Source organism: Tachypleus tridentatus, chromosome 5 (assembly GCF_004210375.1).
Source record: "Tachypleus tridentatus isolate NWPU-2018 chromosome 5, ASM421037v1, whole genome shotgun sequence".
Classification (NCBI taxonomy): Eukaryota; Metazoa; Arthropoda; class Merostomata; order Xiphosura; family Limulidae; genus Tachypleus; species Tachypleus tridentatus.
Genome location: NC_134829.1, coordinates 5162918 through 5181371, shown reverse-complemented (window position 1 = coordinate 5181371; position 18454 = coordinate 5162918). Strand labels below are relative to the sequence as shown.

At 33.0% G+C, this 18454-nt stretch overlaps 1 protein-coding gene across 5 annotated transcripts in view; it reads left to right on the top strand.

The window, feature by feature from the left end:
- Positions 1-18454, top strand: part of LOC143250415 (uncharacterized) — a 209273-nt gene that overhangs the window by 103531 nt on the left and 87288 nt on the right. For all 5 annotated transcript variants that reach the window (XM_076500879.1, XM_076500876.1, XM_076500880.1 and 2 more), the window contains exon 3: positions 15656-15759. In XM_076500879.1, the coding sequence (XP_076356994.1) occupies positions 15656-15759 (104 nt within the window). The remainder of the gene's footprint in view (positions 1-15655; positions 15760-18454) is intronic.

Sequence of the window (18454 nt, the reverse complement as noted above, 5' to 3'; positions counted from 1 at the left end):
AGAAAACGTAAAACCAAAGAAGGCTTGACATATTACGATTAATATTTACATTAACTTGGAGGATAAAACAACTAAAGTTTTAATGGTTCCATGGGTTTGTTTGTTTGTTTGGGAATTTCGCACAAAGCTACTCGAGGACTATCTGTGCTAGCCGTCCCTAATTTAGCAGTGTAAGACTAGAGGGAAGGCAGCTAGTCATCACCACCCACCGCCAACTCTTGGGCTACTCTTTACCAACGAATAGTGTGATTGACCGTTACATTATACACCCCCACGGCTGGGAGGGCGAGCATGTTTAGCGCGACGCGGGCGCGAACCCGCGACCCTCGGATTAGGAGTCGCACGCCTTACACGCTCGGCCATGCCAGGCAGGTTCCATGGGAGACTGACTATTTCAAGTAAAAATAAACAGTGAAATATGGAAGGAAGATCAGTAGATAAAACCATAGACCTGAGAATATAGTTTTGGATATGTTCTTTTCATTACTGAAGTTTTATTAGTTTCAAAGCTATGGAAACTTTTGTATGATAAGACATTAGATAAGCTTAATTAGATTTAGCAAGTACAGGGTGGCCCGTAAGTCCCTACCCATCCATATATCTTATGTATCCAGTGTATCTGTGTGCTGTCCCTCATTCACGCTGCATAATATTATGCGACGCCATGTTCTGTGAGACATTTTCCTCAGCATTGCAGGGGTTATTGTTCCCTGTACAGTAAGCCATGGCAAAATATTCCAGTGACACACATTTTTTTGTATTGAATATTATTTTTAAGTTTATTCTATTCACAAATATATTGATCTTGGAGCTGTTTTAGGCCAATCTTATGGAACCTTAGTCTCTCTGATTTAATTACTAAAACACTCGTCAGTCAACAGGATAATATGTAGGAACAGTTTTGTTATCTTCAATGAAGACGGTTTTATATGACAACGAGTTAATCTCTCAGACAAGTGCGTACTCACTCTATAGGCCTAATTTGGTGGAGACCAGGTGGATCGAGCTCTCGACTCGCAATCAGAAGGTTGCGGGCTCAAATCCCAAAACGCGCTCGCCCTTTTAACGATATATTGTAACGGTCATTCCCACTATTCGTTGGTAAAAAGTGTAGTCCAAGAGTTGACGGTGAGTGATGATAACTGCATCACTAAATTAGGGGCGGTTTTAGTGTGGCTTCGCGCAATATTCAAAACGAACAAACAAGGCCTTAAGAGTTTTCGTTCTTTATTTATTTAATCAAACAAGAATTTTGCTTGCATGTGACTATCTTATTCACGTGTATGTAGAGTTGAACATTCTTGGTAAAAACGAACGCTTTTCCAAAATATATGAACAAATGCGAACGGTCGTATTTATAACAACTCCACGTGAACGTCATTTTCATAGACCTTTTTTAACACTTTTATTTTTGTTAATAAAAACGTCTTCTAAAATATGTAAACTTTAAAACTTCATCATGTTTAGATTATCACACTCTATATTTTCTTTAGGTAGGTTTAGGTTATCACACTTTATGTTTCTTCCTTCTTCACGGTAGGTTTATGTTATCACACTTTATGTTTCTTCCTTCTTCACGGTAGGTTTATGTTATCACACTTTATGTTTCTTCCTACTTCACGGTAGGTTTAGGTTATCAGACTTTATGTTTTTTTCCTTCTTCACGGTAGGTTTAGGTTATCACACTTTATGTTTCTTCCTACTTCACGGTAGGTTTATGTTATCACACTTTATGTTTCTTCCTACTTCACGGTAGGTTTAGGTTATCACACTTTATGTTTCTTCCTACTTCACGGTAGGTTTAGGTTATCACACTTTATGTTTCTTCCTACTTCACGGTAGGTTTAAGTTATCACACTTTATGTTTCTTCCTTCTACTCAGTAGGTTTAGGTTATCACACTTTATGTTTCTTCCTTCTACCCAGTAGGTTTATGTTATCACACTTTATGTTTCTTCCTTCTACCCAGTAGGTTTATGTTATCACACTTTATGTTTCTTCCTTCTTCACGGTAGGTTAAGGTTATCACACTTTATGTTTCTTCCTTCTTCACGGTAGGTTTAGGTTATCACACTTTATGTTTCTTCCTTCTTCACGGTAGGTTAAGGTTATCACACTTTATGTTTCTTCCTTCTACCCAGTAGGTTTATGTTATCACACTTTATGTTTCTTCCTTCTTCACGGTAGGTTAAGGTTATCACACTTTATGTTTCTTCCTTCTTCACGGTAGGTTTAGGTTATCACACTTTATGTTTCTTCCTTCTACCCAGTAGGTTTAGATTATCACACTTCTATGTTTCTTCCTTCTTCACGGTAGGTTTAGGTTATCACACTTTATGTTTCTTCATTCTTCACGGTAGGTTTAGGTTATCACACTTTATGTTTCTTCCTTCTTCACGGTAGGTTTAGGTTATCATACTTTATGTTGCTTCCTTCTTCACGGTAGGTTTAGATTATCACACTTCTATGTTTCTTCCTTCTTCACGGTAGGTTTATGTTATCACACTTTATGTTTCTTCCTTCTTCACGGTAGGTTTAGTTTATCACACTTCTATGTTTCTTCCTTCTTCACGGTAGGTTTAGGTTATCACACTTTATGTTTCTTCCTTCTACCCAGTGGGTTTAGGTTATTACACTTTATGTTTCTTCCTTCTACCCAGTAGGTTTAGGTTATCACACTTTATGTTTATTCCTTCTTCACGGTAGGTTTAGTTTATCACACTTCATGTTTCTTCCTTCTTCACGGTAGGTTTAGGTTATCACACTTCTATGTTTCTTCCTTCTATCCAGTAGGTTTAGGGTAATATACTTCATATTTCCTTTTTCTTTACCATAGGCTTAGATTAATGTTCTTAATATTTCCTCTTATAGTGTAGGTTTAGTGCATCAGACTTTGTATTTGTAGTAGATTAGTTTCCAGCATCTCACGTTACATAAAAGACCTTTCATTTTGTTTAAAGTTAGAAGTGACCCCAACCAGTCTAATGAATACATAAATATTTTGTAACATGCTGTGTGTAAATAGTAGAAGAATTTCTGCCGTGGCACAATGTTTTCTAGAAACAGGACGGGACGTGTCTAGGAAGTTATCTCTTTGTCATCTCTACTGATCTGGGGCATTTTTGCTGATAAACGTCTCCGCCCTCAGTGGACTAATATTCTATTATGAGCTTGGAGTAATCCGACCCACGAAAGTTATAATACACGACTGAAGCTTCAGTTCCCTTCATGCAAATCTGAACATAAATTAAAACAAACTGACCTCGACTGTTGTTTGTATATTTGTTTAAGAGTTATTTCGCAAAACTACAAAAAGACGAGCTATGTATAGCCGTCTCTATTTTTGAACTGACTGATGATTAGGTCAGCATGCCTTAACCTCTGCCCACTTTTGTGTGTTCGGATAGTAGGATCTGACCGTCACTTACAACGCTCCAAGAACCCGAACTAGCGTTTGTCCAAGCATACTCTCTCTGTACGGTCTACAGATAAACTCTATTTTGTAGATCATTGTGTAGCAATAACGAGGAAGAATTATATCGATCACTAAGCCTAACTGTATTCATAAGTTTATAAATATTTTTGTTCAGCAACGTAGTTTCTAATTATATACAGCCAGTGTGTACATATAGATATATAATTCATAAAATATTAAAATTGAGGAAACTATTATTTGTTTATTTGAGAAAAAAGCCACAGAGGTATCTGCTGTGTTCACTGCAAGGAATCGAACCTTGGATTGTAGTCTTTCCAAATTCTTAAATATATATATATATAGACACCTTTTTTAGCTAAAAGAAACTTGGTTCCAAAGTACTGGTTTATCTTTTGTTGTTGTTGTTGCTGTTGCCACTTCAAAACAGATTCGATTCTTTCTATGAATATAAGAACCTTTTCATATCATAAAACAACAGGGTCATTCCTGGAGGAAACTACGACAGTTACTGTTATAAAACGTTAAGGACGCATGCGTACATAAACATGGTATCCAGGTAACCTTTGTGTAATATATATACAAACATTTGGTTATGGGTATTCACCAAGGGTGGTAATAAAATTATTAAACCATAAATTAAAGGAACCGACCTTATAAGATAGTCCAGGGGGAAAAGACTATCAACAGTAATGGAGTGAAATAGCAAGTGTGTATGTTTTAGTTTGATTAACTGTGAGCTACATGTATGACAAAAAATTAGTTTAGAAATGAAGAACTATGCTTGTTCTATGTATTCTTCCGCCACTTTAATAAAATGAAGGTTTGTTGATATAGTATTCATAAATTCCAAGAAACATTTTGTAGTCTCGAAATAATCAGAGGTCAAGTGAGAAAAAAAAATCACAATTTTCCTTTAAATGTCTCTGTAATCACGTTCATTCTCGTTTTTCATAAGAAGACAATGCAGCTGGTTGATTCGTGTATGGTTAACGCGGTCGCTAGAGAAAACTAATGAAAAAAACGGTAACTAATTTAATTCAATACAGCAATAACGTAATAGACCTGTATACACATTATTATAAAGTCTCACTCGTCAACACACTTCTGTTCGTATATTACAGAAACTTGAAACTCAACTGCTCCGAAGAGTCTAATTGATATGGTCGATAAGTTCTCAAGAAACAAGAGAAAGTGTTAGTTTTCAACGAGCACTCAGAAGGAGACGCCTGGGTGTGTTTTATTATAATAATCACGTCTTTTTTTTGGTTTACTTTGGTCGGTGTAATCTTGACAGATAGATATATAGCTGATTGAAATCTATCTGGTTTTTTTCGTGATGTTAACTATGAGAAATAATTGGGATATTGAACAAAGTTCTCAAATAAACCATTTACAGAATTCATTGAAACGCTAATATCTTTCAAACTTGACACATAAGCGATGCTAGTGCTAACCTACAATAGTATGGTGGAAAATATACACACAGTCGCTGTTAGTTTTCGATCAACAAAAGTTGTTTTACACTATAAGTAGTGAAACTACTAGAAAACCAAACAAACTATGAAATATCTTAGTAGCTAGTTATTACATTATTCCCTATATAGGGGCGTAGATTTTTACACCCGATGGGGGGGGATGATTTTTTCAACCACTTATGTAGACTGTTCAATTTACAAATTGGTAATCTCTGATTACGTAAACCTGAAAGCTGTAAACAGGAAATCACAGAGTAACCTTGTTGCCACGATACTTGCAGGTGTACTTAGGCCTACTGACTGATACTTACGAACTATCGCTTGGATCGAAAAGCTTAGATGCACGTCTATATTAAAGATGCACATTTCGGCTACAGAAAAAGCCTACATCTAGGCCTAATTATGTAATTCAATTGGTAAGAATGACAAGAACAAACACACAATTTGTAGGCCTGTGATGCAATAAAACAATTCAACAGACCAAACTGTAAGGGTATGATTGTATGCACCATACCCCCCACCTAAAATGAAGGGGGGATGTATACCCTCTATTCCCCCCAGGATCTACGCCCCTGTCCCTGTATCATCCACCTAACTTGTTACTTTCAATATCATAGCTTCAGACAGTGCCTAGACTTTAACGTGGACCCCTGAAGTTTCGTTATGTTAATGTCACTTTTAAAACTCTAAGCAGAACAAAATGTTTTAACTTCGATAAAAGTAGTAGGTTGGCACTGATTTAGGGTTAATAAAAACAAGTACTTTTAATGTGTCATTGCTATTATAGTTTATGAATCCAGTTACGGTGATTTAGGGTTAACAATAATAAAGGTTTCAAGTCTTTGTTACAAATATATATCGTCACGTGTTAAACTTCTGTCAACTAGAGCTGTTTTGTGATACACTCTGTACTTACTATTTTGTGTAAGTTTCTAGTTCAGTCACTTATAAATTCCAACTTGTTCACAGGCTTAGTTAAAGATATAGTTCTGCTAGTTGTTTGTTTATGATACTAGGTTTCTGTCATGATTTCAGATATTTTCAAATCACGTGAATTTCTCGTGATTTAGACGTATATCTTTTTCTCAGTTCACTAAAGCGTGAGATAATATATAGGTTCGTTACTTTGATCTGTGTCACTTTTAAATAGTGAAATATTGAAACCATCAAAATGGAACTTCAGAATGTAATTATTTTAAAATCCACAAATATTCCCATGATAACATGACAAATTTAATGTCTTCATACCCTCCCTACATCCGAATCTAGGAAATCTGCATAAATACTAAATATTTCTGGTATCTATCCGAGACACTTTGAAATTCATAACGATTACAGTTATGTGATTTTCGTTACAGAGCTACAGTCCATTAAAAGTCATTTCATAAAGAGATAGTTTACCTAAAAATATGTCGCAAAGTAATGGCTTACAAATGAGAAACAATAGTAAGTTTTGGTCACTCCTAGTGAGATAAAATGAAATAAATTTATTTTTATATAGAATACCAAAAGTCATTATTCAATTAAATCATTATGGTATAGAATATCGAAACACATTATTTAATTAAATCATTATGATATAGAATACCAAAAGACATTATTTAATTAAATCATTGTGGTATAGAATACCAAAAGTCATTATTCAATTAAATCATTATGGTATAGAATATCGAAAGACATTATTTAATTAAGTCATTTTGATATAGAATACCAAAAGACATTATTTAATTAAATCATTGTGGTATAGAATACCAAAAGACATTATTTAATTCAATCATTATGGTATAGAATAACAAAAGACATTGTTTAATTAAATCATTATGGCATAGAAAACTAAAAGACATTATTTAATTAAATCATTATGGTATAGAATACCAAAAGACATTATTTAATTAAATCATTATGGCATAGAAAACCAAAAGACATTATTTAATTAAATCATTATGGTATAGAATACCAAAAGACATTATTTAATTAAATCATTATGGCATAGAAAACCAAAAGACATTATTTAATTAAATCATTATGGTATAGAATACCAAAAGACATTATTTAATGAAACTCTGTATGAAAAATCTTAAATTAAAATTCTTCCCTATCAGTGGCACAACGACATGTTTGTAAACTTACAACGCTAAACACTGGGTTTCGATACTAGTGGTAGGTAGACTAGAGATAACTCGTTGTGTAGCTTTGCGTCTTACAGCAACAACCAAAGAGGGTTTTAATATGTTGATAAATCAACTTGTGGATCTTTTTGTGTAACTCAAGTATATATCTTTTAGATTTAATATATTTACCGTCATTAGATAATGGTACAAATATTTATTTAGATAAAGTTAATCATATTAAATAACATTACGAATGTTATCACATAAGACAAACATTTTTTTTTAAATCAATTACCCAAATACCTCGTTGTAGCTACAGGTAAATTTCAACCTGAGAGCAAAATATTTTTCAGGTTTAAAGGCAGAATGTTGTGTATGAATTTAACTGTTTTGATATAATTCTAGTTTCATCCACAATGTAATTAGATATTCCCGTGTAAAGGAGATGAACACGCTTACTTTGATATTAAATATTTAGTTCTAAATAATGTCTGTATTTGATGAGCTAATGCTTTGTTTGTTTTGAAGTTCGCGCAAAGCTACTCGAAGACTATCTGCGCTAGCTGTCCCTAATTTAAATGTGTAAGACTAGAGGGAAGGCAGCTAGTCATCACCACCCGTCGCCAACTCTTAAACTCTTTACATACGAATAGTGGGATTGACCTTCACTTTATAACGTCCCCACGACTGAAAGGGCGAGCATGTTTGGTGTGACGGGGATTCGAACCCGCAACCCTCGGATTACGAACTTATGTATCCTCTTCGTCGAATTAAATCCATGTTAGCTTTCATTTTAAATCTTCCGGTTTCTAACAAAGAAAGTTATATTCCAGATTTCTTTCGCTGCATTTCTAAGAAGTCTGATAACGTTAACAGGGAATTGATTTTGTTTTTTTTTACTCTTATAGTTTTTAATTTCTGTTTTTTAATTTAACAACACTTTAAAAAAAGGTTATGGATGTGTGTGGCTGGGAGAAATCACGTTTAATCTCAAAGGTTATGGATGTGTGTGGCTGGGAGAAATCACGTTTAATCTCAAAGTAAAGGACTTTTTTTTTTTATAAGCCACAAATGACAACTAACTTTTTGTTACAGCAATCAGTGATGTTTCGTTGTCTTACGAAACGATATGGTTGATGTTAATTAGCATCATGGAACTTACTGCACTGACTTGAACGACCATCACATAGTTTAAACATTTTATTTAGTTTGTAGTTATGTAACCTCAGTAGATGCAGAAAATTTGCTCTAACCGTTCAGTTAATTTATTTACACAACATTTATATACATATACATATTTATATATATATATGTAAAAGATTCCTTACGTCGCATTTATATGGACATGCGTAAAACTTGTAATAAAGCGTTCACTTCGGTGAAAAGTTCTATTGCAGCTCTTACTTAAAAATTAAGCATACTATATGTCTTTTGTTTAAAAATACGTAACGTAAGAGTAGCCCTGAAACTTCAAACTATATGTCTTCTGTTTAAAAATACGTAACGTAAGAGTAGCCCTGAAACTTCAAACTATATGTCTTCTGTTTAAAAATACGTAACGTAAGAGTAGCCCTGAAACTTCATACTGTATGTCTTCTGTTTAAAAATACGTAACGTAAGAGCGGCCCTGAAACTTCAAACTATATGTCTTTTGTTTAAAAATACGTAACGTAAGAGTAGGCCTGAAACTTCATACTATATGTCTTTTGTTTAAAAATACATAACATGAAAGTAACCCTTCAAACTTTCCCATTTTACCTTCTTTGTAAAATTTAACCAAATGTTGAATTTCGTAATCTTCAAGTATTTAATCCTGTTTATTATCTCTACTTATTAAAATTATTTTAGGTTCCCCAAGCATAGCGCTATACGTGTAACGTTGGTTATACTAATTGACGTCTAATATAGGGCGTAACTTCGTTCATTATAATCAGTGATGTCGAGAAAACCCACTTGTAGAGAAATATATATGTAAAACGGCTCATTTGGGTTGAGAAAATATTTTACGTACAAGAGCGAACAACGTTTCGTCAGGTTCACAAAGAAAGAAAGAGGTAACTGACCGGAAGCTGACCACATGTTTGGAAGGGGTGTGTAACTGAGTGTCGGAAGGTAGAGGGCGGTGTTAGATGTTTGAATATATAATTTTATTTTATTATATCTAATATATATGACATTCCAGTTAATACCAAATTTATTCAAAAACCAGGCACAAAACTGAGGTCTATACTATGTAAAAACTACACTGACAAACACCACACCAACATTATTTATAAAATACAATGTGATAACTGCCACGACTTCTATATTGGAGAAACAAGTAGAAAAATGGAAACCAGATTCAAAGAATATAAAAAGTCACCTTCACACGTTTTCGAACACTGCAAGTCAAATAAACACAACATAACCATAGAAAACACTCAAATACTAAATAAAGAAACAAACATAACCAAACGCAAAACTAAAGAAGCCTTACTTATATAACAACTTAAACCCAAAATAAACCAATACAAAGGAACACCTTTATACCTATATTAAATATAATAAAATAAAATTATATATTCAAACATCTAACACCGCCCTCTACATTCCGACACTCAGTTACACAACCCCTTCCAAACATGTGGTCAGCTTCCGGTCAGTTACCTCTTTCTTTGTGAACCTGACGATGACCGAAGAAGGTCGAAACGTTGTTCGCTCTTCTACGTAAAATATTTTCTCAACCCAAACGAGCCGTTTTTGCATATATATTCGTTCATAATACATCATTCGTTCTCCCCCCGAGTGAAAACAAAATCCGACATCAACAGATGTAGATATGATTTGTTTCTGTTCCACAGCTGTTGGATATTCGTTTGTTACGTATTTAATTGATTGTCAAACCAGAAATCGATAATTTTTATACTCAAGTAAAAGATAGGAAACTGAAAAATATTTCAAACAAAGTAGCGCAAAACTGCACTGAAACACTTTACAATTGCACGTTTTTTTACTTCGGAAGCGATGTAACGAGGTGCTACTTAAGCATAACGTACATAATAAGTCTTAAAAAACTTATAACGATAAAATAAATATCGATATTTAATCAATATTAATTAAAAACTGCCTCTCTAGTAGAACGTTTATAATACGTACATTCTCTTGCCTATTACGTTTCTATTTTCAGCGTCATTTAACAGTAATTAACAGGATTACAGGAAATATTATTGATAAGGAAAGGAGGATATATTTAGAAATATAGTTTGTGCTTAAAGTTCTCAGTAGAATTTGAAATTTTGAATCTTGTTACAAAGGAAAAGCAGCAGTTCTAAGGTTAACATTAAATTAAAGTATTAACAGCAGTAGTTTCCGAAAATTTCTTATTTCAATCTGGCTCATATATTTGAATATTATGTCAAACTTATCTCACAATAATCCCGAAACAACGGTGGAATGATATGAAAAATCAGTTATAACCTCTGGTCAGTGTTGGCGGAATGATACATAAACACGTTAGTGTTCAACAATGGAATAAGGCTGACATGAGCATATTCGTGAATATGCAATGTTTTCTTTTTAACTGAGCTCGTGTTGTTTAGATAATTACATAATGAGAAGCATATTCAAAGTGATCTGTACAATAACAAAACAACACGATTTAATTTTCACTTATATTCTATTTGATTTTTTTGGTTTAAAAGCCTTTCTACGTGAAGTCAAATTGCACATGAGAATACATAGTAAAATGAACAGTACCCCAATAGTTCACGTGTATTTATTTGGCTACACGCTTGAGGTTTAATAACACAAAATCACGCACGTTAAATTAAACTATTGCTCCCTGGTTCTTACTTGTTTCAAGCATATATCATAAAATTTAATGTTGTTCACTTCTACTTGAGCTTTGTTATGTTTTTTTTTGTCTCAAGAAAATATCAACAAACTTAATCTATTCATACTGTAGAGACCACAAAGTTTTCAGGTCGTAAACGTATATATATATATATACCTTTCATTTTTCTTTTCCAATATATTAGTTACGTCTAATACGACATTACTGTGATTGCGTGATATATCAAATGGTAAACTCTTGTATTCTAAAGGATAACTTTAACGCCCTTAAACAGACCAGTCTAATTTGTCTGTTGTAAACGTTTGGACATCTACATCAGTTTATTAGATCATGATATCTGTCATTTTAATTTTGTGCGTATCTTATCTGTTAGACTCTCTCCAGAAAGTTCTTGGAAGTGCAAAAGATTTTGGATTCCCCCCCCCCCCCAAAGGTCACGAAACATTTTGAAACAAGTTCGTTAGGCCTAAAATTACCTTTGTTCGATAATCCAGTAGAAATGGGTGCCAGCAGTGGCTCCAGACTTGTGTGCAATATTAATTTCATCTGAATGCTGGATATACGACTCTAAATAGAAATCTTTATATTAATATTTTGTAGTATAGAGACTATGGGTGCAAGACTAAATTTATTTTTCTTTTAATTATAAACGTTTGATCGTACAGTGACTATTAGAAATCCTGAACGTAATCTCAGCGCTGCAGTAGGCCTACACCTGAGAGCTTTAGAAGTCCTGCGCTGAAACCTAGCGCTCAGTGGACTTACACTTAGGGCTTCTTCAAGATGTAACTAATATTGAAATATTACATCGCACGTTTTTTAGAACACAACATCCAATTACAGCTATTTGCTTAGAGATCAGTTAAGAAATATAGGACAATAAAAATCTAATAACAATAAAAGATGTGATTTTTTTCTAACATAAGGCTTAGATTAGTAGGACAAGTTTATGGCTAAACCTAAAACAGCGAACAACTGCGTTGATTTCTCAGCTAAATATATTTCATTCGATGAGGTTTCTATCCATTGAACTTAATGTTTCTCATGAGAAACTTTCAGTTTTATATCTGAGTATCCATGTCGAAACTAAGAAAGAAATAACATTGCTGTACATTACATTTTCAGTGTTTTAATTTCGATGTTAGCTAAAGGACGTATAACGTAAAATTAGTCCTAGAATACCTAGAATATAATAATAGAGACACTGTACGAAGTGTTTAGAAACATTATAAATAAAGAAACAGGGAAAAGATAGTCAGCCAGTTCAGTGAAATGATTCTATCAGTGCTAATTACCATGTATATACAGTTGAACGATCGATTAATCACTGGATTGTGCAGTAATGTTATTTTATTGACGCTAGTTGTAGTAGAATTAGCAAGGTATTTCCGTTTGAACATTGTTCATAAAATTACTTAGGCCTACAACTAAAGTGAGCCCTAAGTGACTCAGCGGCAGGTCTAAAGGCTTATAATGCTAAAAACCAGGTTTTGATACCTTTTGTGGGCATATCACATACAGTCCATTCAGTAGCTTTGCGCTTAAAAACAAACAAATTGACACGTAGTGTGAACTGAGCATTATATTTTACCAAATGATTTTACAGAACCAGCCTAACGAAAGAACAATATTATAGCAATATATACATATACACACACATACCAGTGAGACAGAGATACGTTTACAACAAAAAACAAAACCCTTACTGCTGTCTGTTAAAACTTTAAAATAATCCCTAGAAATCAAATAATCGGCTATTAAGCACTCAAAGAAGGAACTTCGACAAGCGGACAGTTTATTCATTCTGCTTTTTTGTCTCTTAACGTAATCAGTTCTGATTTATTTCATTATAAAATAAGATTAATCACCTCTGAGAAATCACAATTTGCCAAAAATGGCTGAATACCTTATCCCAATCAACCCCCATCCCTGGAGCTACTACAGTGCTGTCTTTAAACGAATCGCTGGGTTTCAGCACAATGATTACTTATAGGATTTTTTTTTTCTTTTAGTAAAAGGTATAATTTACTATATTTATCTTCATGTATCTTTTTATATCAATTTACAGAGTTTTAGTTCACAGAAAGAAAATATTGTGGTATATTAGAAGTTATGAAATGTGCTGAAAGGTTTAGTTAAGGAAGTTATGGCCTCCATATCTGTTTCACACCTGATATCAGTTTATTTTTCAAACAGCTGCGGTTTTCTTAAAGATGGCAAACGTTATACATCGTATTATGAAGTGTAACGTGGCCACGAAAGCGAACTGCACGAATGTGATAGTGGAACCCAAGAAATAGAGATAATGTAAACTTTAGTGAAACCTGAAGCATCAGATTACTACAATGCTGTTTCAGGTTATTCGGACAATTGTTGAGTAATAAGGAGACCAAAACTAGCTTTAATTAGGCTCACTGGTCAGAGTGAAGGAGTTTGTCAGTCGACTGATACCAGAACGCTGCTCCTAACATTTGTTTTTTGTGGAACTGAGGAAGTTTTACTTTATTTATTAGTTATTCTATTAGTAACCATATCATGAAGTACTCTAAGAAATTATCAGTTTGTTTCTACGAGTTAATTATTTGAAATTTGTAGAACATTTCATTTAAAGTACTTGTGATTATGCGTTTTCTTGTATTCTCTCAAGGGATTTACTTTAACTTTTTATTAAGATTTTTGTTTGAATGATTCACTTACAAATCAGCATGTGTGGGGTTTTCTCTTTGAAAAGCCGCTTCGGGCTATCTGCTGTGTCCACTGTGGGGAACCAAACCCCTGACCCTGATTTTAGCGTTGTAAATTAATGGACTTTCTGCTGTCCCAACGGGGGAAAGTGTGAGTAATGTCGTGTGTAATAAAATTTTTACACTCGTTTAATAAAAGTAAGTTATATCAGGTTTGGAAGTCAATGAGTCCGATAAGAAATATGGTTACAACTCTGTCCGTCTACATTACCTTCGGGGATTGGTTGAAATACTGACTGTGGGATGTAAGTTTCTAACTGGAAATTTACATTCGCTTGATGAGAAATGATGTCATTATCAGTCTTATTGTGATTCGTTATTGTAGTGACGTCACACTTGATATGATAGTGATGAGAAATGATATCATTATCAGTCTTATTATGATTCGTTATTGTAGTGACGTCACACTTGATATGATAGTGATAAAATGCTCACTATTATAGTTCTGTAGCACTTTATATTATAATGACAGAACACTTGATACTATACTGACAGAGCTCTTGATATTATACTAAAAACGCTTTATACTATACCAACAGAACACTTGATATTATAGTGACAGAACACTTGATATTATAATGACAGAACAATTGATATTGTAGTAAAGAACATTTGATACTATAGTAACAGAACACTTGATATTATAGTTACAGAACACTGTTTAGTATAGTAACATAATACTTGATATTATAGTGGCAGAAAACTTGATATTATAACAGAGAACACTTGATATTATAGTGACAGAGTACTTAATACTATACTAACAGAACACTTGGTATTATACTAACACAACACATGATATTATAATGACAAAACACTTGATACTATAGTGACAGGACACTTGATATTATAGGACTGAACGCTTTATACTATACTAACAGAACACTTGATGTTATAGTGACAGAACACTTGATGTTATAGTGACAAAACAGTTGATATTATAATGACAGAACACTTTATAGTTTAGTAATAGAACAGAACTGTTACTATAACATCAAGCATTCTGTCACTATAATATCAAGTGTTCAGTCAGTATAACATCAAGTGTTCTGTCACTATAGTATCAAGTGTTCTGTCGCTATATTATTCAGTGTTCTGACATTATAATATCCAGTGTTTTGTCACTATAACATCAAGCATTCTGTCACTATAATATCAAGTGTTCAGTCAGTATAACATCAAGTGTTCTGTCACTATAGTTTCAAGTGTTCTGTCGCTATATTATTCAGTGTTCTGACATTATAATATCCAGCGTTTTGTCACTATAACATCAAGTGTTCTATTACTATACTATCAAGTGTTCTGTTTCTATAATACCAAGTGCTATGTTACTATAATACCATGTGTTCTGTCACTATAATATCAAGTATTATGTTACTATACTAAACAGTGTTCTGTAACTATAATATCAAGTGTTCTGTAACTATAATATCAAGTGTTCTGTTACTATAGTATCAAATGTTCTTTACTACAATATCAATTGTTCTGTCATTATAATATCAAGTGTTCTGTCACTATAACATCAAGTGTTCTTTACTATAATATCAAGTGTTCTGTCACTATAACATCAAGTGTTCTACTACTATAATATCAAGTGTTCTGTCACTATAATATCAAGTGTTCAGTCACTATAACATCAAGTGTTCTGTAACTATAATATCAAGTGTTCTGTCACTATAATATCAAATGTTCTGTCACTATGTCATTCAGTGCTCTGCCACTATAATATCCAGAACAGTCAATATTTTAGAGATAGAAGATTTGTGGTTGTGATGAATGAACATTTGAGTTAAATGTTACGGAATAACAATAGTTGAAGAGGGTGAGAAAGTCTATATGAATTTAATTCGGTTAGAAACATGTTTACCAAAAGTAGGACGGATGTAGAAGAGAAGTGAATTTATTTTATATGACGTTTCATAGCCTTAGACAACAGTTGGATGTTTGAACATAAAATATTCTGCTGTTTTTGTAACAATATTATAAATAACAGTAATAGTATTAAGGTGAAACTGGATGTAATGAAGTCCTAATGTAATCCGAATCATTTGTTTTCAGCTGCCTGCCTCCATGTAAGGCAAAGTCACAATCAAGAGCCTGGTCACAAACCGAGAGAACTGCTCTATCAGGAGTCTCTCCTCGACGGAGACATGATTTTGCAGGTAAAAAAAAACAAACGTCCCGTTGTTTCGTAATATTGTTACTTAGGGTTAACGATCTTTCAGTCGTGACGATCGGATTATGTTGGTTTGAAGGTTTATTTAATCAAATTTCACATTTTGTCAAATAACATTTTTTTGTGTGAAAATTATTTGGTTTTACGTTTAAAATATAACGAAGGGATATATGTGTTAACGTAACATGTAATGTTTCTTAAACATTTTGTGTTTAGCCATGAGTGAAATAAACAACTTAAGTTATATATATATATATAAGTCCCCCGCTGGTATAGCGCTAAGTCTTCTGATTTACAACGCTAAAATTAGGGGTATACTCAGTAGATAGCCCAATGTGGCTTTGCAAAAAGAAAATACACACGTATATATGTTTAGAAAAGCCATTGTCCTCGTTCAAAAGAGAAATTACCTCGATAGAACATAAAATGGAGTTTAGACATTGCACTACAGTAACCAATAAGCCATAAGATATACTATGTATACGTCTCTTTCAACTGTACCTTATGTTCACACGTTGTGTTGCAAAGCTTTCCCTCGAATAACCTTGAAACATCCCAGACGATAGTCATTAATTGTTAAACTATTTCTATAAATATTATATTAATTTGTATGAAATACTACATTATCGTATTTGCAATCATTGCATTTTGTTACATTATTTGAATAATTTATTAACATAATATAATTTAGGGAACTTCTATAAATCTACAAGAGATGTCAAAAAAGTTAATTGTTTTAAGTTGTATAATAAGAAAGACATGTCAGTATTTTCTAGAATGGTATTTAATATTACCAGAGGTTTACGACACGAGATATTTAAAGCGCTTAATATTCTTTAACGTTATATTTACCATTGGGGAAGGGGAATAAGATAATATAAACCTAAGGAACTCAATAGTTAGTTTTTCTGAACGGTTTTCATTCCAGAAAAGACATTAACTCTTTAAACGACTTTAAGGCTAATCAGGACATAACATTTTCATACCAAACTTACTGATAAAACTGTAGTCTACATGTAACGTAAAAATACCCAACATACTGATAAAACTGTAGTCTACATGTAACGTAAAAATACCCAACTTATTGATAAAACTGTAGTCTAGATGTAACGTAAAAATATCCAACTTACTGATAAAACTGTAGTCTAGATGTAACGTAAAAACACTCAACATATTGATAAAACTGTTGTTTAGATATAACGTAAAAATACCCAACTTACTGATAAAACTGTAGTCTAGATGTAACGTAAAAATACTCAACATACTAATGAAACTGTAGTCTAGATGTAACGTAAAATACTCAACATACTAATGAAACTGTAGTCTAGATGTAACGTAAAAATACTCAACATACTGATAAAACTGTAGTCTAGATGTAACGTAAAATACCCAACATACTGATAAAACTGTAGTCTAGATGTAACGTAAAAAATACTCAACATACTAATGAAACTGTAATCTAGATGTAACGTAAAATACCCAACATACTGATAAAACTGTTGTTTAGATATAACGGAAAAATACTCGACTTACTGATAAAACTGTAGTCTAGATGTAACGTAAAAATACCCAACATACTGATAAAACTGTGGTCTAGATGTAACGTAAAAACACCCAACTTACTGACAAAACTATGGTCTAGATGTAACGTAAAAAATACTCAACATACTAATAAAACTGTAGTCTAGATGTAACGTAAAAATACTCAACATACTGATAAAACTGTAGTCTAGATGTAACGTAAAAATACTCAACATACTAATGAAACTGTAGTCTACATGTAACGTAAAAATACCCAACTTACTGATAAAACTGTAGTCTAGATGTAACGTAAAAATACCCAACTTACTGATAAAACTGTTGTTTAGATGTAACGGAAAAATACTCGACTTACTGATAAAACTGTAGTCTAGATGTAACGTAAAAACACTCAACATACTGATAAAGCTGTAGTCTAGATGTAACGTAAAAACACTCAACATACTAATGAAACTGTAGTCTAGATGTAACATAAAAATACTCAACATACTGATAAAACTGTAGTCTAGATGTAACGTAAAAATACTCAACATACTAATAAAACTGTAGTCTAGATGTAACGTAAAAATACCCAACTTGCTGATAAAACTGTAGTCTAGATGTAACGTAAAAATACCCAACTTACTGATAAAACTGTAGTCTAGATGTAACGTAAATATACCCAACATACTGATAAAACTGTAGTCTAGATGTAACGTAAAAATACCCAACATACTGACAAAATTATGGTCTAGATGTAACGTAAAAAACTCAACATACTAATAAAACTGTAGTCTAGATGTAACGTAAAAATACTCAACATACTGATAAAACTGTAGTCTAGATGTAACGTAAAAATACCCAACTTACTGACAAAACTATGGTCTAGATGTAACGTAAAAATACTCAATATGCTAATAAAACTGTAGTCTAGATTAACGTAAAAATACTCAACATACTGATAAAACTGTAGTCTAGATGTAACGTAAAAATACCCAACTTACTGATAAAACTGTAGTCTAAATGTAACGTAAAAACACCCAACTTACTGACAAAACTCTGGTCTAGATCTAATGTAAAAATACCCAACATACTGATGAAACTGTAGTCTAGAAGTAACGTAAAAACACCCAACTTACTGACAAAACTATGGTCTAGATGTA